Raw genomic sequence first — 21,040 nt, forward strand, 5'->3', positions numbered from 1 at the left:
GTAATTATTCTATAGGTGCTGAATATGCTTTGAAGGTCATTTTGTATTTAATCACAAGGACTCAGTATACTAAAACATACACACACTTGCTGACAGTGAATTTGGAAAGTATTCAGACCCCTTGACTTTTCCCACATTTTGTTTTGTTACAGCTTTATTCTAAAATTGATTCAATTAAATGTTTTCCTCATCAATCTACACACACTACCCCATAACAACAAAGGCAAATGTATATATATATAAAAAAAACTAAATAAAAACTTATTTACATAAGTATTCAGACCCTTTGCTATGAGACTCGAAGTTGAGCTCAGGTGCATCTTGTTTCTATTGATCATCCTTGAGGTGTTTCTTGATTGGAGTCCACCTGTGGTAAATTCAATTGATTGGACATCATTTGGAAAGGCATACACCTGTCTATACAAGGTCCCACAGTTGACAGTGCATGTCAGAGCAAAAACCAAGCCATGAGGTCAAAGGAATTGCCCGAGGAGCTCCGAGACGGGATTGTGTCGAGGCACAGATTTGGGGAAGGGTACCAAAATATTTCTGCAGCATTGAAGGTCCTCAAGAACACAGTGGCCTCCATCATTCTTCAATGGAAAAAGTTTGGAACCACCAAGACTCTTCATAAAGCTGGCCGCTCAGCCAAACTGAGCAATCGGGAGAGAAGGGCCTTGGTTAGAGATGTGCCCAAGAACCCATTGGTCACTCTGACAGAGCTCCAGAGTTCCTCTGTGGAGATGGGAGAACCTTCCAGAAGGAAAATCATCTCTGCAGCACTCAACCAATCAGGCCTTTATGGTAGAGTGGCCAGACAGAAGCCACTCCTCAGTAAAAGGCACATGACAGCCCCTTGGAGTTTGCCAAAAGGCACCTAAAGGGCTCTCAGACCATGAGACAGAAGATTCTCTGTTCTGATTAACCTAAGATTGAACTCTTGACGCGTGACTTGACCTTCACCTCTCCCGAGCCTGTTGGGGAGTTGCAGCGATGAGACAAGATCATAATTGGATTGTCCGGGTTAGGGGAAGGTTTGCAACTCCTTGTACCGGGCCGTGCGCCTGCAGGCTGACTTCGGTCTTCAGTTGAACAGTGTTTCCTCCGACACATTCTTCTGGGTTAAGCAGGCGGGTGTTAAGGAGCGGGGTTTGGCGGGTCATGTTTCAGAGGACGCGTGACTTGACCTTTGCCTCTCCCGAGCCCGTTGGGGAGTTGCAGCGATGAGACAAGATCGTAATTGAATAAGACGAAATTGGGGAGAAAAATAAGTCAAATGTAACAAAACACATATTAATAAGTTATATGGACTCACTCTGTGTGAAATAATAGGGGTTGACATGATTTTTGAATAACTACCCCTTCCTCTGTCTCCCATACATACATCTATAAGGTCCCTTAGTCAAGTATTGAATTTCAAGCACATATTCAACTACTTTTCGAAAGCCTCATAAAGAAGAGCAGTGATTGGTAGATGTGTAACAATAACAAATCAGACATGAAATATATCTTTAAGCACGGTCCAGTTAATAATTATGCCGTGGATGATGCATTAAACTACTTAGACACATCAAAGATGCAGTCTTCGTCCTGAACTGAGCTGCAGGACAGGAAATAAACTGCTTAGAGATGTCGCTATGAGGCCGTTGGTGATTTTAAAACAGCTGCAGAGTGGCTGTGATGGTAAAAAAAAAAAAAACGAGGATGGATCAACAGCATTGTATTAACCTAATAGACAAGAGTGAAAAAAAATGGGGAAATATGTAGACAGAAATATTCCAAAACATGCATATGTACACAACACGACACTAAAGTAATACTGCAACAAAATAAATACTCTAAAGGAATAAACATTTTGGCCTAAATGCATGGTATGTGTATGCCTGACAATGACAAAGACTGGAGAGTTTTTCAGTATGAAAATTAATGTGATGGAGCTAAACACAGGCAAACTCCTAGAGAAAAACCTGCTTCAGTCTGCTTTACACCAGACTGGGAAAGGAATTCACCTTTCAACAGGACAATAACCTACTACACAAAGCCAAATCTACACTGGAGTTGCTTACCAAGAAGACAGTGGATGTTTCTGAGTGGCCAAGTTACAGTTTTGACTTAAATCTGCTTGGCAAGACTTGAAAATTGCTGTCTAGCTATGATACCCAAAACCCTGACAAAGCTGGAGGAATTGTGAAAAGAACAATGGGCATATATGGCACAATACAGGTGTGCAAAGCTCTTATGAGACTTACCCAAGAAGACTCACAGCTGTAATCGCTGCCAAAGGTGAGTCTAACATGTATTGACTCAGGGGGTGAATACTTATCTAATCAAGGTATAGTAGTGTTTTATTTTTCATTCATCTTAAAAAATATCACATTTTTCTTCCACTTGGATATTATAGTATTTCATGTAGATAGTTGCCAAAAATGAATATTAGTCTAAATCTATTTTAATCCTACTTCGTAACACAATAAAATGTGAAGATATCCAAGGGGATTGTATACTTTTATAGGCACTGTAGACATATAAATCAAATCAAATCAAATTTTATTGGTCACATACACATGGTTAGCAGATGTTAATGTGAGTGTAGCGAAATGCTTGTGCTTCTAGTTCCGACCATGCAGCAATATCTAACAAGTAATCTAACAATTTCACAACAACTACCTTTTACACACAAGTGTAAAGGAATGCATAAGAATATGTACATATAAATATATGGATGAGCGATGGCCGAACGGCATAGGCAAGATGCAGTAGATGGTATAGAGTACAGTATATACATATGAGATGAGTAATGTAGGGTATGTAAACATTATATAAAGTGGCATTGTTTAAAGTGACTAGTGATACATTTATTACATCCAATTTTTAATTATTAAAGTGGCTAGAGATTTGAGTCAGTATGTTGGCAGCAGCCACTCAATGTGATGGCAGTGATGGCTGTTTAACAGTCTGATGGCCTTGATGATCTTTTTGGCCTTCCTGTGACATCGGGTGGTGTAGGTGTCTAAATTCCAAGCGTCACATCTGGAGGAAACCTGGCACCATCCCTACAGTGAAGCATGGTGGTGGCAGCATCATGCTGTGGATATGTTTTTCAGTGGCAGGAACTGGGAGACTTGTCAGGATTGAGGGAAAGGTGAATGTAGCAAAGTATAGCGAGAGATCCTTGATGAAAACCTGCTCCAGAGTAGGGCTGTTACAGTGACCGTATTACTGCCACACCGGCAGTCAAGAGTTATGAAGGCAGTCAAATTCCACGTGACTGTTTAGTCACGGGAATTGGGTTTCTCCAAGCTTTAATGCTCCAAACTGCCTGGTACTCAGCACTCGATTGTCCCTCTAATTACTCTGACATCAATGTAAATGTAATCGAAAATCTAATCTAACACTTCCTGAGAGCCCATGAGCTTATGTTTATGCAATTGCATGAGAAAACAGGGTGATGGCCTCTATTAAAAAGAGGAGGATCCTATCAGCTTTCTATAGGCTAGACCTACTATATTTTTTACTCAACATTCCTAATATGAAGCACATTGCTTCTCTTTACAACAGGAGTATAGCCTACCTAACTGGCATGAAAATTAACTGTGGGAAAAGCTGCTCCCGTCGCTATTTAAGTGCATAGATTACATGTATTTTTTGCCTTTCCACTGTTTCGAGACAGGTGCAGGATAATGATCCATTCTAAATCAAAACAAATTTCACACATATATGTAAAGACAGGATTAAAATCAAGAATTGTCTGATGGGTGACAATATTAGCCAATAATATCACTTGTGAATTATATATTATCACTTGTGAATGATGCCCAGCTTAAGGCAAGTGTAACGTGTGCACTGAGAGTCGGGAAGCAAGTTCAGGGAATGAGTGTTTAAATAAATAAACATAACATACTCCAAAACACGAACAATGCACAGACATGAAACTGAAACACAAAACTTGACGCCCGGGGAAGAAACCATAGGGAAGGTAATCAGGGAAGTGATGGAGTCCAGGTGAGTCTGACGACACGTAGGTGTGCGCCATAATGAGCAGCCTAGTGACCTAGAGGCCGGAGAGGGAGCACATGGCAGTACCCCCTTCCTAACGCGCAGCTCCAGCCGCTGACCTAAATGATGATCCCGGGGATCAGGAGCGGACCAGTCACCTCTGCTGAGGTGCGGGAAACCTGTCAGTCTGGCTGAGATGCGAGAGCATGGCGACCTAGAGCGCCGGAGAGAGAGCATACGCCCCTCCCCGGCGTGTTCAGCGCCAGCCGCAGGACGCAAACCAAAGGGACGATCCCAGGGATTAGGAGCGGACCGGTCACCCCTGCTGATGCGCGGGAACTTGTTACCGGCTGGGACGCGGGAACCTGACAGACTGGTGATCCGGCTGAGGCATGAGAGCCTGACGAGCCGGTGGAAGCAGGGGAGCCTGAGTCCAGGTGAGTCTGATGACACACAGGTGCACGTAATGATGGTGACAGGTTTGCGCCATAATGAGAAGCCTGGTGACCTAGAGGACGGAGAGGGAGCAGGTGACAGCAAGAAACAAAGCCTTTATTTTCAACTTTTTCAAATCATAGTCACACACCTCATGTAGCTTAGCCCATAGGCCTATATGTTTTGAAAAGGTTTGTGCCAAATAACATCTTAAAATTAAGCACATTAATCCGCTTTACAAAGGGTGTAGAGCCTAGCTGGCATACATAAGCAGTGTGTGAGTTTCACGTTTGGGGAAGATCATTTCCACCATAAAAATGTACCGTTATAATAAAAGCATTACATGCATAATCACATTTGCGGTGACTTTTGATAATGGTGTTTTCCCGCTAATGGAACATTCATGCTTATAGCCTACTGCCATGTGCACATTTCTGCGCTTATAAATAATAGTTTATCAACATTTTAAGCTAAACGTTCTGATCTGTTGCGTCAGCCTCATTGCATAAAAAAGCATTTTTTTATGCTAGTGGTTGTATTAATTTGGGATCTATCGCATCCCACAACTGTCCAAGACTATGTTTGGAATATTTATTTCTCTCACAGAATGTCAACTTTTGTACTATGGGGGACAGTAGATTGACATAGGCTAATGCTTTTGCTGTTCGTTAGGCCTACTCATCTTGTTGGCTGATGACCTTAAATGTGGACAGTTCTTTCAATATCTTCAATATGGAACTCGGAATTGGATAAGGACGCCCTCAGTTGCGTCTCCGTTGTGTCTGTCTTCACTTGTAGCCTGTGAGGAAGACCCGATCATGTGATGAGAGAAATGTGAGTGAGAGGTGCTACGGAGCTTGCAGCTCTCAGGGAGAAGGGGATTCAAATTATTATATTTAGCCCAAAAGTACAACGACCACTGGGGCATTACGGCCACACAAAGGGGATGACGCTGGGAAATTCTAGTGCTTGTCAAATTGTCAGACTGATGAAGTGTGTACAGCCTGAGCAAATAACAAAGCAGAGCTCATGCCTTTCAAGCAACGTTTTTCAAATCATCATTAGAGTCGAGTCAGGTAGCCTTACAATTAATACAAATTCGAAATACATAGCCCAACATTTGTAGAACAACTGAAGTTAAATGAATAACTCTAAATTAGGCATATATGAGTACCAATTTCTTTGTTAACCGCTCAACACAGAATTGCTGCATGTGCGCAGTTCCTCAAATAGTTTGGAGAAAATATCCTTTCTATTTTATTCAGCTTTGTTCAATTGTATTCTTCATACTATAAATTAATATAAATTAATGGCACGGAATTCTAAGCAACTCTTGTCTGCTAAAATGAACTAGCGTAGCCCACAGCCATATGGCATAGCCAGATCAGAACTTAACATAAGGACATACATGGATTTATTGTGAAGGAGTAGGCTATATTACATGGATTTATTAGACTTCATAAAATGTAGATGTATCAGTGGCTTGTAGGCTGTGTGGAAGCCCGGAGTTGTTAAATGTGTTTATGTTAATTAACAGTAAATTACCGTGAAACGGCAGTTATTTGCTTGACAATCACTGGATGACTAAATTTCGTGACCTCCACTGCCCTACTGCAGAGCGCTCAGGACTTCAGACTAGGGTGAAGGTTCACCTTCCAACAGGACAACGACCCTAAGCACATAGCCAAGACAACACAGGAGTATCTTCGGGACAGTCTCTGAATGTCCTTTGAGTGGCCCAGCCAGAGCCCGGACTTGAACCCGATCAAACATCTCTTGAGAGACCTGAAAATAGCTCTGCAGCGATGCTCCCCATCCAACCCGAAAAAGCTTAAGATGATCTGCAGACAAGAATTGGAGAAACTCCCCAAATACAGGTGCCAAGCTTGTAGTGTCATACCCAAGAAGACCCGAGTCTGTAATCGCTGCCAAAGCTGCTTCAACAAAGTACTGAGTAAAGGGTCTGAATACTTATGTAAATGTGATATTTCCATTTTAAAAACCTGGTTTTGCTTCGTCAATTCGGGGTATTGTGTGTAGATTGATGAGGTGTTTTAGAATAAGGCTGTAATGTAACAAAATGTGGAAAAAATCAAGGGGTCTGAATACTTTCTGAATGCACTGTATACACGCCAGCACTCACTCACACACGCACGCACACACGCGCAGACACACGCACTACCTCCACAGCCTGTGTGTCGGGGGTGAGGCGGTCGAAGAGGAAGCAGAGAACACGCAGGTCCCGGCAGTACAACACCAGCTCCTCAGGAGTGAACTTCAGAGAGGAGCTAGCCGTCACCAGCTTGGTCCGGGATGGGCCCACTGCAGCACAGAGGTTACACAACCATCTTACAGTCAAAACCCAGGTACACAGATCACAGTACACCACTGATGGTTCACAGCTAAAGCTTCCTGTGTCAAGCCCAGACTTGAATTGGGTTTAGGATATTACGATTGTTTATTATTTCATAATATTTTTTTACAAGTACATCTCGTGGCTCTCATAGCACAAAGGACTTTGGGAGCACTACAGCCTAGTAGAGTTGTAGAAGAAGCCTTACCAGCTACAACCTTCTCAATGGAGGCCAGGGCCACGTCATGATCCCCCAGGAGCACAGGGTCTGCGTTGTCCTACATAATGAAGGTTAGAGGGATGGTTCAGATATAGGTCAGTTTGTCTGATCAGGATTTTTTTACACCAATGAATGGATGGTCTGAAAACATTCTATATGATGTTGTTGATTGTGATGATGATTATGCCCACAAGCCTTCTTCTAGCAATAATAGGGCATCATTACTACTTTCCTACTACGATACCAGGTGAGCTGTCCTTCAACAGTCCATACTCAGAGCTAGTCCAGCACTCACGTCAGGTTTGGGGCTGTCCTGAGGCACAAAGGCCACTCTGAAGTGGGTACAGAAGAGAGTGCCAGACAGCCATCCACCCCCCTCCTTGGCAGTTAGCTTCTTCCTCACCAACACAGCCCTCTGCAGCACACACTCTCCTGGGAAACACAGACAGGGGGTTTAGGCTGGAGTTTACTGAATAGAATACAACAACTGTATTGTCCACAGAGTGTTTTAAATGGGCTTGATATTGAAAACAATTTTTAAAAAGTAGACAATTTTAGAACATCATGAGAGTTTCATCGTCAAGACTGAGCATTCCAAGGTAAAGTGATAAATTGTGGAAAATACCAGAATGATTGTGTGTTTGAGGGAGATGGTAACGTTGAATATTACATATAACAGAAATGTGAATGAAAGTAAACCTCTGAATGGAGTTTATCAAGGGTCTGGGAGGTGCTATTTTCTCAGCTATGTCAGCCACTGAACGATTGAGTCAATATGATGTAGTTGCCTGGCATCCGGGTCCAGCTTGGCATTCGCCTCATATTTCCGATCACAGTGAAACATTTCACATACACATGATAAAATACTGTGTGTGCAACGAATGTGATGACAGTTCTAGTGTACATAACATTTAGCTATGTTGTAAATAACAGACCTTACATATAAGACCTCTCTCATGTACTTTGATCCGCAATCACAATACATCAGCTTGTGATAAAATCAAAATCACTGAAAAGGTACTCAGACACTAATTTTCTCTCTAAAACGACACACAACATTCAACTCTCTGAATTATTATCTATTTCTTTACCTTCATACAAATAGTCTCAGTCTGTCTACGTATCTATCAGTCTGTATCAAAATGGCAGCTGCTAATGTCTCAGTAGAGAAGGACCAATTCTCCTGTCCGATCAGGTCTGGATCTACTGAAAGATCCAGTGACTGACTAGGGACACAGCTACTGTAAGGACCGTATTGAGAGCTACTGGGATCAGGATGATAAGAAGGTGGTCTACAGCAGCACCCAGTGCAGACAGACCTTTATCCCAAGGCATTTTCTAAACAGAAATACCATCCTGGCTGATATGGTGGAGAAACTGAACAGAGAATTCCAAAGTGTTTCCTTTTATGCTAGACCCGGAGATATGCAGTGTGACGTCTGCTCGGGGAGAAACCACAAAGCGGATATTTCCTGCCTGGTGTGTATGACCAGCTACTGTAGGACTGCACTCCAGCATCACTATGAATCTTCTGCATCTAAGATGTACACGCTAGTCAAAGCCTTGCCAAAACTGCAGGAGAAGGTCTGCTCTCGTCATAACAAACTGCTGGACGAGTACTTCGAAGAACAGCAATGTTTCTGTTATCTGTGTAGGTGAACATAAAGCCACGATAGAGTCTCAGCTGAAGCAGAAAGGAGTGTGAAAGAAATTCAGGTGAAAATACGGTGGGAAACATTCCAACTGAAGAGAAAAGAGAAGACATGGGAGATTGAGCTGTTCAGAGGAGCTACGGCGTCACTCGAGAGCTCTGCACAGGCAGCAGCAGAGGATAGTGAGAGGATGTTTACTGAGCCGATCCACTCCATTGAGAGAAGGTGATCTGAGGTGAAGGAGTCGATCAGAGCCCAGGAGGAGGCTGAAGTGAGTCGGGTTGAACTGCTCCTGAAGAGACTGGGGCAGGAGGTGGGTAAGCTCTGGATGAGAGAAGCTGAGCTGGAACAGCGCTCACAAAATATCAAATCTATTTCGTTCAGATGTACAAGGAACATTGTAACCCTGTCTCTGAAGATTTGCTGTGATTTTGGGGCGGTGAGGAAATCAGACACTGAACTCAAGAAAAAGTTGAAGAGCTACTAGAAGGGAGGGGTGGCAATAATACCATGGCAGTGAAAGCTGTCCAAATGCTAGTGCTACTCAAACATATTTAAAGCAAGTGAGGAATCATTCCGTCATCGCAATTGTTGATATCAGTGCAAACATTGTCGCAAATACAAAAAGCAGCATGATAACAGAGGCATGTCTGTGTCAATTATTACATTTTCTTATTTAGATTAATGGACAGTCCCCTGCCTTTTCTCACTGTGGTGTTTTGGCCTTAAATGAAGCTGCATGTATCAACGCCAGTCATATACTATTCCATCTCAGTCTCCAACTTTATCACATCAATATACTGTACTTATGTATCCTCATTACACTTCAGAAGCATTTTCCAATCCAAATGCATGACTTCCCTTCTGGGCAGGGATGCATTGGTGCATATTTACAGAGCCTTTTTTTATGTCAATAAAACTTGCAACTTAACCTGCTCTTGTCTAGTCCCTTGGGATACAGGGCCAATATATTTTCCAGATTGATACAGCTTGGGCTCTACAGCTATCAATATTAGTCTATTACCATGTTATTACGCCATAAATGTGTTTAAATGCTTTGTTGGGAATTATGAATTTATGCAACATATTTTGAAATCTGTTTGTAATATTTAGTTCATGCTTGAAAATAAAAATTAGATTCCAGAACACTAGAACTCTAGAACAAAGCTTCCAAAAACAAGCCCATTCACCCATACAGCTTTCTCACATCTAAACACACTGAGCACACAGACACACCTTCTTTCACGCAGCAGTGAGACAGCACATTTATAATGCTCCCTGGCAGCAAAACAAAGCCTTTGCCAGCTAGACTTGGGTTTCCATGGCAACAGAGTCCAGGAGAGAGTAGAGGGGGAACATGGCCTTTTTGTCTCTTGCAAGAGAAGTGTTGGGCCAGACACCATCATGGTGGAGAGAATGTTTTAATTTTCAGTTTTTAGAACAATAAAAAGGATTTGGTGGGTTGTTAACAGGGCTGAATTCCTTCAAAACTAATTTTAAGGAACAACTGAATTCCTTCAAAATAACGTTTAAGGAAAACAAAAAATGAATAAGTCAAAAACATAACTGCACAAAGCATGCCATTTTTGGTACAGCTCAACCTCCTCAGATTAGACCTCAACCTCGGTTAAGAGAAGATTTTCAGGGATACCGAATTGCATAAAAAGAGAATAACAGGAAATCTTCATTTAACACATCAAATGCTTGTTTATCCTATAAGAAAGGGAAGTGTGGTTGTAATCACGGTCATCACAGCTAACACTCCAATACTTCGCCCATTACGCAAGATTAACACCAAAGCCTGGCAAAAGCTACAAAGAAATCTTCAAAGGGTCCCTCAGCGAAGCCACAAGATCTTTGGGGTGTGTGAGCTGAAGACTGGAATCAAGCAAGGCACTGAGATTAGGCTACGTTTACACCGATTTCGGTCTCACGACGCCGGATCAAAGTCACAAACCCTCAGCACAAGTATTCCCTTTCTAAAGTCTCGGACATATAGCTACAAATTAAACTCTTGAACCAGGCGCCCTATGGACAATTTAGGTTGTAGGATTGCCTGTTACTCTTTGGCCAATCAGGCTCAGTGGGATTCGCGTGCTCCTTTTAATGGCTCCGTGGGTGCAACAGTGTTGAAGATATTTCTCAGGCATTGTGGCTCACAGATGTGAGAGAGGGGACAGGAAGTGTCTGTTTCTGGTTTGAGATCTGGACTGGAGAGTCTGCAGGTAGTTTACATTCCCACAGCATGGGAAGCTGAGGATCGAGTCACTCAATACTCTGTATACAGTGAAGCTGTTTATGAGACGACACTGGTAATTTAACATTTTAAACAGTTTTACTGTCGTCCTACAGAGTGCAGGCCCCACCCCCACCACACACACAACGCTCAAGTGCCTTTGTCGCTCTCTCTTTCTAACCCTCTCTCGCACACAAAAACACATGTACACACAGACTCACATATGCACGCAGACAAACACATACACATGCACAGACACTTTCATGCAAACACACATAAACACTGGAAAATCCCCACTGTGGCCATCTTTCTCTTTGTCCATTGGTGTTCTGCCAGTGGATTAAAAAACCTGAGAAATCGGCCAGAGAGAACACAGCTGCATGTGATATGAACCAAATGCTCCATTTTCATTTTCATTTGTGTCCAACCACATTTGTTCTCCATTTTGTTCCTATGTGTGTGCAGAGCAGACGTTTCTGGCCCTCTGCTAACCGATGGGAGAGATTAAGACAAATCGGTTGTACCAGAGCAGTGTCATGAGACGTCTGATGAAACAACACACAGCTTTGTTTTCCTGAACTTACAGCACGTTTTGGGGAATAGAAATGTATTCCCATTCAAAAATCCTATTCTCCCTAACCCTAAATATAACCCTAGCTTCAACCCCAAAACCTAGCACTTAAGCCTAAAATAGCATTTTAACTAAATTCAGGACATGAAAAAAGTTCTGACTTTTCAAAATGTTTCTTGTTTTCCTTGTGGTCGTGATAATGTAGGAAAACATGTATACACATGCACACACACAGAATGCACAGAGCTCTTCGCTACTTCTTTAGGTAGTGTGCTATCCAAACTGAGCTCATAAAGCATACAATTGTATATTCTTCAGAGATATTGACCTGCTCTTCTCTTGTCACTCAGCAAGGCCAGCAGTGACAGTCCAATGCTTGACACCAACCCAAATCCTGTGTAACATAAGCGCATGGATCAGGGGATTGTGGTTATGCTCTGAGGAGGGTCCTCAGAGGAGGGTCCTCAGGCCCCTCACATTCAAAAGGTACACAATCTATCTATCTATCCACCCATAGCTGTTTGCGCTGCCCTGACCCATTCACCCCCTGGAGCCTGTTCTGGTTTCCCCTGTCCTGTGTCTGAGTGTTATCTGAGAATGTGATGAATGGCACGCAGGGTTGTATACTATACAGTACACTGAGGCCTGGGACTGTTCTGACCGTCTGTGGGATGCTGCAACGTGAGCCCTTTCACCCAGTTTGCTTCCACAGATTTCCCATTCCCTTGCATGGTGCATCTGAAAGTGTGTGTAGCACATTTTTCAGAGCCGAAAGTCAGTTTCCAACATGAGAGAACTCCTTCGCAGAAACTATGACAGCGTTTCCCATTCGGATGAACCCTTTCTGCCTTAATGTGAGGCAGGTTTCCATGACCAGCTGTGTTTCAAATCTTCCATGACATAGAAAATTGGTCAGAGAAAGGGAAGAAGAGAGATGTGAGAGCCGGAGAGAAAGAAAGACTGTCTGTCTGTCTGACGGACAGCATGTCACAGTCACACGATAAAAAAACAACAACTCAGAATGGGACCATAGTGATCCTCAGACAGACTGGGAGAGTCTGGAAAGAATGAGATAAAAACAGTTTCTGAATCAGACAGAAAAAGTGAATGAAGTGGAAAGTGAGAGAGGAGGGACGGGGAGGGCTGTGTCTAGGTCAGCGGTACAAGGTGGAAGTGAGAGCTGAAAGTGAAAGGGACAAGGAAACACACACACACACTGCTCCCACAGAGGTGCTGTGAATAACTGCTGATATGAAACGGTAGAGATTAGCATGGCTCTGGAGGGGCCCTGGCCTGCCAACATTCCTGTTGGAAAGCTCATGCCACGCGGCGTGCTGCTGAAACTGAGATTATGACATGGGGCAGAGGCCTACAGCACTGCTCTCCACAGCACACAGACACACTGTTCTCACAGAGGCTACATTACAGTAGCTTAGCACTAGGATTTAGTAAGAAAACAAGAGATATAGATGGGTGCAGTTTCAAAAGATGGACTTGCCTAAAGAGATGTGGCTGACACTGTGTTCTCAGACCCACATGTTATGATATGCGTATGGCTACTGTATTTCTGACATGGAAATAGCATCATATTCATCAGCGCTCTGCAGTCTGGGACTTACCTGGTAAGCAGCGCAGTCCAAACACATCTCTCCCCCGTGCGTTGACACCACTGTGACTCAGCATCCTCTCCTGCGGGGGGGGGGGGACAGAAAACAGACCTGGTGTTATTACTGCAACCTTTCAAAAAATAATTAGAGAACAAACACTCATGTGATTTTGCTTCAACTCAAGATCTTCTTATTGACCACATTCCCCAAAACCATAGCCAATCCCACAATGCTCCATGTTGACTCTCAGTTTCCATGTTTTATTAGTTGTTTTGCTCTGTACTGTATGATTTGATGCGGTCTCGAAGTACTCCAGGCTGTTCTGCTAGCGGCATAATCCAATCCCATAGAACCACAGGTTGCTATTACCGGACTACTGGCTAGCTGCTAGAACATATGGGCCCATTTAGCCTGAGCTCCCACCCCCCACAGAAGACCATTTACACAGGGTAGAAATCACACAATGCACAAGACATAGGCCTAGGCATTGAAAAAGGAACTGTTTGTTCTGGTAATGACCACTCAGGCGGTCCAGTATAGAAACATGGAGATTGCTTTGGACTGAGGTCAAAGTATACAATGAATCCTTATGGTACTGACTACTCACTCAGCAATTCTTCACTGCCTACAAGGCTGCTATTCACAATCATGTTACATTTTTGCGCCAGTTTAGTCACATATTTCTTGGTAGAACGAACTAAAAACAACTTACTATAATGTGTGACAAATACTCTTAGGCTACTATAACTCTTGTGACACACACAATGTAGTGGTGAAGTGAACTGCGTGCTAACATGCTAATGAAAACGTATGGCACTCTTCTGGTTAACTTTAGATTGACAGTGGCTAAAACCTCACGAGAGCGTTAAAACAAAGATAACCGTTGCTCCATCAAAAGGTTGTAAGTTCCACTCATTCATAGCGTAGCTGTTTGCCTTGTCTGTGAAACACATATGCCCAACCGACCATATCAACAGAGGCCTAAACTCACGAGCACTCCACTAACATTAGCATGATGCTAGCATCATTTGGTTTTCAGCTTCTTTCCCATCATCAAATCTCACAGCTTTTAAATTCTTGCCTCAGAAAGCAAGTGCCAATTCTCAAGTGAAGTCATGTGGTTAATCAATTTTCCAAATTCATTGGCTGCAGTTAGTGTGAGAGAAACCCCCAACCACAAACTGCCAACCCCCACTAACAAATACCTCAGAAACGGGCTAACAATCCTTACTTTCTCAAAACAGAAGATGAAGTCCTGGGTCATACCAAGACATCCTGGACAGGGTTATTGTTCCACCAATTTTATTGACTCAATCCTCCTCCCAAGACCTGAGTTAGCAGAAGGGAATGGTGGAAAAACAAGCCTGTTTTTAAATTACAAGGGAGAACACTAAAACTTTACAAGGTTCTTGGTTTCTGCTTGCCAGCAGACCATTGTTCATTTTTGTTTTCATCTGGCTTTTCAAGTCATATGTTTATCCATTGTTTCAGCACCAATTCCCCATGTATAACTAAAACATTCTGCATTCCTTGCTCTTTTTCAGAACTTATTTAGATATTTAGATCTTGTTTTATTTATTTTTTATCTGAAACTCAGTTCCTTGTATCAACCAATATTAACAAACGCTGTGTCTGTGCCTTGGGGGTTGTGTTATATTCCGAAAGTTCAGTAAACATATTTGGATTCCAACAGCAGAAATTCTCCAAACTGCTCCACCAGCTAAAACTACATTGGAGGCTGAGGAAGAATAGAGCCCATCAAATAAACTACAACAAAATGTGTCATAACAGGAAGAGGAACTGCACTAGGCAAGTCAGTTAAGAACAAATTCTTATTTTCAACGAGGGTCTAGGAACAGTGGGTTAACTGCCTTGTTCAGGGGCAGAACAACAGATGTGTACTTTGTCAGCTCGGGGATTTGAACTTGCAACCTTTCCGTTCCATGCTCTAACACCTAGGCTACCTTGCCGCCCCAATAGGAGAGAAGGGCGAGGTGAAGTTGTCTAGATTAAAATGACTGGAACCCTAAATCAGTGAAGGAGAGGAAAAATCCCAAATTAGAGTCCCAAATCCAATTCACCCCCCAAAATGAATAACCACATGTCCAGGCTCTGTTTCTGCTGATGTTTCACTCCTTGACTCTGCCTTAAGTATCTGGCTTCTGCGTGTGTACTACTCAATCAACTCTTTCCCTCCCTCCCTTTCTCCTCAGGGAGTGCAGCCAAGGCCCATTGCAGTTTCCATTGCTCATGGCTTCCCCTTGCTACTGCGACCAGACTTCTTCTGCAGAGGAGAACATACCTCTGCCCTGAAATAGACCAAACTTTACCGGAGGGAGGAAAGTGGCAGTCCAACACCACATAAACCTCACACTGTAGGGTTGAACAACGTCCCTCGCCAACAAGCACAACAAGGGGCCTGTGTGTAGCTCTGGTAGTTACATTTTTACTAGTTAGATCATTACAACACATTGTTTTAACATGTGGTGCTGCTGTAGAGGGAGGTTAGCCTGTCGGTTTATGTGGTATTGTCAATTTCCTCATATCAATAAGCAGGTTTATGGCATTGTCGTAGGGGCTTTAAAAATATAAACAAGGATGTGGGGTCTTTTCTCTAATCATGGACTCACTTTGAAGTGTTTTTACCTCTTGCCCCATTTGGAGCAACCCCTGAAACATAAACCAGACAAAAGTCGTCCTGAAACCCAAAACCGTTTCTGTCTAGCCGTGAGTCGTGGCTTTGCTTTAATGCCGCCTTTCTTTTGCTTTCAAGGAGCATCTACGACAGTGCAATACATTTCCTACAACATAGTCACATCACACACTTTATTATACAGAGAGAAGAAAACCCCAAAGACAAAACAACGAAAGAGAACCCACAATGGAATAGACTACTGAGAATTCCACCTCGGAATGTACAAAAAACAAGGAAGGAAAGTGATTTAAACATATAGGAGAAAATATTATGAATGTTTTTAATGAATCGTGAATTCATATGCCATTATCCACTTGCCCTGCTTAAAAAGCAGCTTTGAACCACTAGCTTACTATACAGCACATATGTCAGAGTCAAGGCCCGCGGGCCACATCCGGCCCGCAAGAAGGTTTTTTACGGCCCCTGGGATGATCTTGATTTATTATTAGAACCGGCCCGCAGCAAGCCGGCAGCCCGCAGATCTTTTACACGCACCAATACTACATTTCCCACAATGCAAAGGTGACGCACCGAGCAGTAGGCTGCTTCATTTCAATATTTATTGGCACAGCAGTCGTCAGCATCACAGTAAAATTAACTTTCAGATACCCATCAAAAATGGCAAAACGGAAGGTGGATACTGAGAACCGGGGGTTTCAAACAAGGTGGGAGTCGGAGTATATGTTCACGAAGGTAGCTGGAAAACCTGTGTGTCTTCTGTGTGGAGAAAGTGTGGCGGTACTGAAAGAGTATAATCTGAGACGACATTATGAAACGAAACACGCGGACAAAAACAAGAATATGGACATGGAACAAAGGCTACAAAAGGCAGAGGAATTAAAACGAGGCCTCAAATCTCGACAGGCTCTGTTCAAAAAAGCCAAATCACAAGGCCAGGCTGCTGTCAAGGCCAGTTTTATTTTGGCAGAAGAGATCGCTAAATCAGCCCGGCCATTTACGGAGGGGGATTTCATCAAAAACTGCATGATTAAAGTTTGTGACGAAGTTTGCCCAGAAAAAAGGCAACTCTTTTTAAATGTGAGTCTGAGCAGAAACACCATTGCCGAGAGAGTAGACCAGTTGTCCATCAATCTAAAAGAGCAGCTTGTGAAAAAGGGAAAAGATTTTATTGCATATTCCTTGGCTGTGGATGAGAGCACCGACATTTCTGACATTGCCCAGTTGTCAATTTTCATCCGCGGAGTGGACTCCAACCTAAGCGTGACAGAGGAGTTTTTGGCTTTACGTCCTATGCATGGCACAACTACGGGGCATGATTTGTATGAAGAGGTGTCAAGATGTGTAAATGAGATGGAGCTGCCTTGGGAAAAACTCGTGGGTTTGACAACCGACGGAGCACCTGCGATGTGTGGACACAGGAGCGGACTGGTGGCGAAGATACGGGAAAAGATGCAAGAGGAAAACGCGACAGGTGAGCTGACAGCTTATCATTGTATCATACACCAGGAAGCGTTGTGCGGTAAAGCCTTGAAAATGGAGCATGTAATGAGCATCATCACGCGCACAGTTAACTTTATCAGAGCCAAAGGTTTGAATCACCGCCAGTTCAAGGCATTTCTGACGGAGTTAGAAACGGAGCATGGTGATTTGCCTTATCACACAGAGGTGCGATGGCTAAGCCAGGGAAAGGTGCTTCAAAGATGTTTCGAGCTTCGTGAGGAGATTTGTCTGTTCTTGGACAGCAAAGGGAAAGACACAACACAACTCCGAGACGAAATGTTTCTGTGTGAAATGGCTTTTCTGTGTGACATTACGAGTCATCTGAATGCAATAAACTTGCAGCTGCAGGGTCGGGATCGTGTCATCTCTGATATGTACAGTACAGTGAAGGCATTTAAAACCAAACTGACTCTGTGGGAGACGCAGATGCGGAAAGAAAATTTGAGCCACTTTCCCAGCTGCCAGACCATGAAAGAGAAGCTCTCTACCAGTGCGTTCCCGAGCACACAGTTGGCTGATAAAATAGGTATGCTTGCCGCTGACTTTCGACGCCGATTTGCTGACTTTGAAGCACAAAAAAGCAGGTTGGAACTGCTCGGTAACCCATTTGCTGTTGACGTGGAAAGCTCACCACCAAACCTCCAAATGGAGTTGATTGACCTCCAATGCAATGATGCACTGAGGGCAAAATATGCGGCAGTGGGTGCTGCGGAGTTCGCCCGTTTCCTCCCCGGCACAATGCCCCAGCTGCGCATCCAGGCTGCTCAAACGTTGTCTATGTTTGGCAGCACATACCTGTGTGAACAACTGTTTTCTTTGATGAACCTGAACAAAACATCACACAGAAGTCGACTTACTGCTGAACACCTCCACTCAATTCTGAGGATTTCTTCAGCTCAGAGCCTTACCCCGAACATTGATGAACTTGTGGAAAAGATGGGACACCACCAAGTATCACCCTCAACCTCAAACAAGTGAACATTACTGTGCAATCACATATTTAGAGTTTTTACTCAGTTCAAGTTTAAAAGTTAAAATTTAATATTTGTTTTCACTGCATGTTACTTCTCCTTAAACAAAGTGTTGTTTTTGATTAATAGATTTTTGCACTTTATTTTTTTGTATTTCAATCCAATTATATTTTAAAAATATTTCAGTTGAGTGGATGATAGAAAATTGCTATTATTGTTTTTTCTTTGAAGTAAATTTAGCCCACTTTTGCTAAAATAGAAAATATAGTCTACTGATGGTGCCTTGAATACCGGTTTCTTTCATTTAATGTTCATGTTATGGGGATATTTATATAAAGGAAATTTGTCTTTTGTGTCTGTTGAAAATTAAAGATTACTGACAGAGCCATAAGAAAATATTGCTTTATTTATCTGATCATATTGTAATATATTTGTTAGGTTTTCAGTAGGTTCAATTAGGTTCACTAGACTATATGCGTCATTTAAAAATTTTTCAATGAACATTCGAACAGTCCGGCCCTCGTCTTGTAGCTGATTTTTTTATTTGGCCCTCCGTCCATTTGACTTTGACACCCCTGCTATACAGCCTGCAAAAGCAGTACTATAACTCTCCCTGTGGAATCTAATGTGCCCACTACCCTCCTTATAAATTAAGGTAGAGGGACTATTTGTAGTACAGTGAGGGAAAAAAGTATTTGATCCCCTGCTGATTTTGTACGTTTGCCCACTGACAAAGAAATGATCCGTCAATCATTTTAATGGTAGGTTTATTTGAACAGTGAGAGACAGAAAAACGCATGTCAAAAATGTTATAAATTGATTTGCATTTTAATGAGGGAAATAAGTATTTGACCCCCTCTCAACCAGAAAGATTTGTGGCTCCCAGGTGTCTTTTATACAGGTAACGAGCTGAGATTAGGAGCACACTCTTAAAGGGAGTGCTCCTAATCTCAGTTTGTTACCTGTATAAAAGACACCTGTCCACAGAAGCAATCAATCAATCAGATTACAAACTCTCCACCATGGCCAAGACCAAAGAGCTCTCCAAGGATGTCAGGGACAAGATTGTAGACCTACACAAGGCTGTAATGGGCTACAAGACCATCGCCAAGCATCTTGGTGAGTAGGTGACAACAGTTGGTGCGATTATAGGCAAATGGTAGAAACACGAAATAACTGTCAATCTCCCTCTGCCTGGGGCTCCATGCAAGATCTCACCTCGTGGAGTTGCAATGATCATGAGAACGGTGAGGAATCAGCCCAGAACTACATGGGAGGATCTTGTCAATGATCTCAAGGCAGCTGGGACCATAGTCACCAAGAAAACAATTGGTAACACACTACACCGTGAAGGACTGAAATCCTGCAGCGCCCGCAAGGTCCCCCTGCTCAAGAAAGCACATATACATGCCCGTCTGAAGTTTGCCAATGAACATCTGAATGATTCAGAGGACAACTGGGTGAAAGTGTTGTGGTCAGATGAGACCAAAATGGAGCTCTTTGGCATCAACTCAACTCACCGTGTTTGGAGGAGGAGGAATGCTGCCTATGACCCCAAGAACACCATCCCCACCGTCAAACATGGAGGTGGAAACATTATGCTTTGGGGGTGTTTTTCTGCTAAGGTGACAGGACAACTTCACCGCATCAAAGGGACGATGGACGGGGCCATGTACCGTCAAATCTTGGGTGAGAACCTCCTTCCCTCAGCCAGGGCATTGAAAATGGGTCGTGGATGGGTATTCCAGCATGACAATGACCCAAAACACACAGCCAAGGCAATAAAGGACTGGCTCGAGAAAAAGCACATTAAGGTCCGGGAGTGGCCTAGCCAGTCTCCAGACCTTAATCCCATAGAAAATCTGTGGAGGGAGCTGAAGGTTCGAGTTGCCAAACGTCAGCCTCGAAACCTTAATGACTTGGAGAAGATCTGCAAAGAGGAGTGGGACAAAATCCCTCCTGAGATGTGTGCAAACCTGGTGGCCAACTACAAGAAATGCCAGACCTCTGTGATTGCCAACAAGGGTTTTGCCACCAAGTACTAAGTCATGTTTTGCAGGGGGTCAAATACCTATTTCCCTCATTAAAATGCAAATCAATTTATAACATTTTTGACATGCATTTTTCTGATTTTTGTTGTTGTTATTCTGTCTCTCACTGTTCAAATAAACCTACCATTAAAATTATAGACTGATAATTTCTTTGTCAGTGGGCAAACAAAATCAGCAGGGGATCAAATACTTTTATCCCCTCACTGTAATGCCTATGGTGTCTTGGCCTTATATCATTATAACGACCTCCGTATAGACTTGGTCTGCAACAATCACTCGTTAACTGCCCTTAACGATAGTCGAAATGAGTTGTTCATGGTGGGGCACTTTGTATTCTAATCCTCTTCTATATCCCTCTCCATTCAACTGTGTATAATCTAGTCCGAAGTAAACTGTTTGTGTACTCAGTGATGCACTCGCCGTGAAAGTAAGGTTCAAAGTTAAATCAGAGGGTGTGTGTGTGGCACGTGTGTGTCAGAGGGTGTATCTGGCGATACATATTTCAAGCTTCTATTTGTCACTGTGCATGTGCATGTGTCAGTACGTTGCTTAAGTATGTCTATTTGTAGACTGTAATAACAGGACAGGTTTCAATAACTCATGTTTTAAATGTGCTTCTTGTTTAACAAAAATGTGTGACTCTAGCAACTCATAAACATACAACTCCCACATTGGGTGTTGCCCAAAACAATCTAGACACTTGAAATGGACAGAAATGGGCTACTATCCTTGTTTCACGCTTCCCTCGGGATAGCAGTATCGGTTAATAATCACCCAATGGACGATCAATAA

General features: G+C 42.9%; 1 protein-coding gene across 1 annotated transcript in view; it reads right to left on the reverse strand.

The window, feature by feature from the left end:
* Positions 1-21,040, reverse strand: part of LOC139392738 (myotubularin-related protein 11-like) — a 34,960-nt gene that overhangs the window by 11,120 nt on the left and 2,800 nt on the right. Inside the window, exons 2-5 of the mRNA XM_071140956.1 lie at positions 13,083-13,152; positions 7,300-7,436; positions 6,993-7,062; positions 6,614-6,753 (exon numbers count right to left, since the gene is read on the reverse strand). Coding sequence (XP_070997057.1) covers positions 6,614-6,753; positions 6,993-7,062; positions 7,300-7,436; positions 13,083-13,152 — 417 coding nt within the window. The remainder of the gene's footprint in view (positions 1-6,613; positions 6,754-6,992; positions 7,063-7,299; positions 7,437-13,082; positions 13,153-21,040) is intronic.

Source organism: Oncorhynchus clarkii, chromosome 3 (genome assembly GCF_045791955.1).
Source record: "Oncorhynchus clarkii lewisi isolate Uvic-CL-2024 chromosome 3, UVic_Ocla_1.0, whole genome shotgun sequence".
Classification (NCBI taxonomy): Eukaryota; Metazoa; Chordata; class Actinopteri; order Salmoniformes; family Salmonidae; genus Oncorhynchus; species Oncorhynchus clarkii.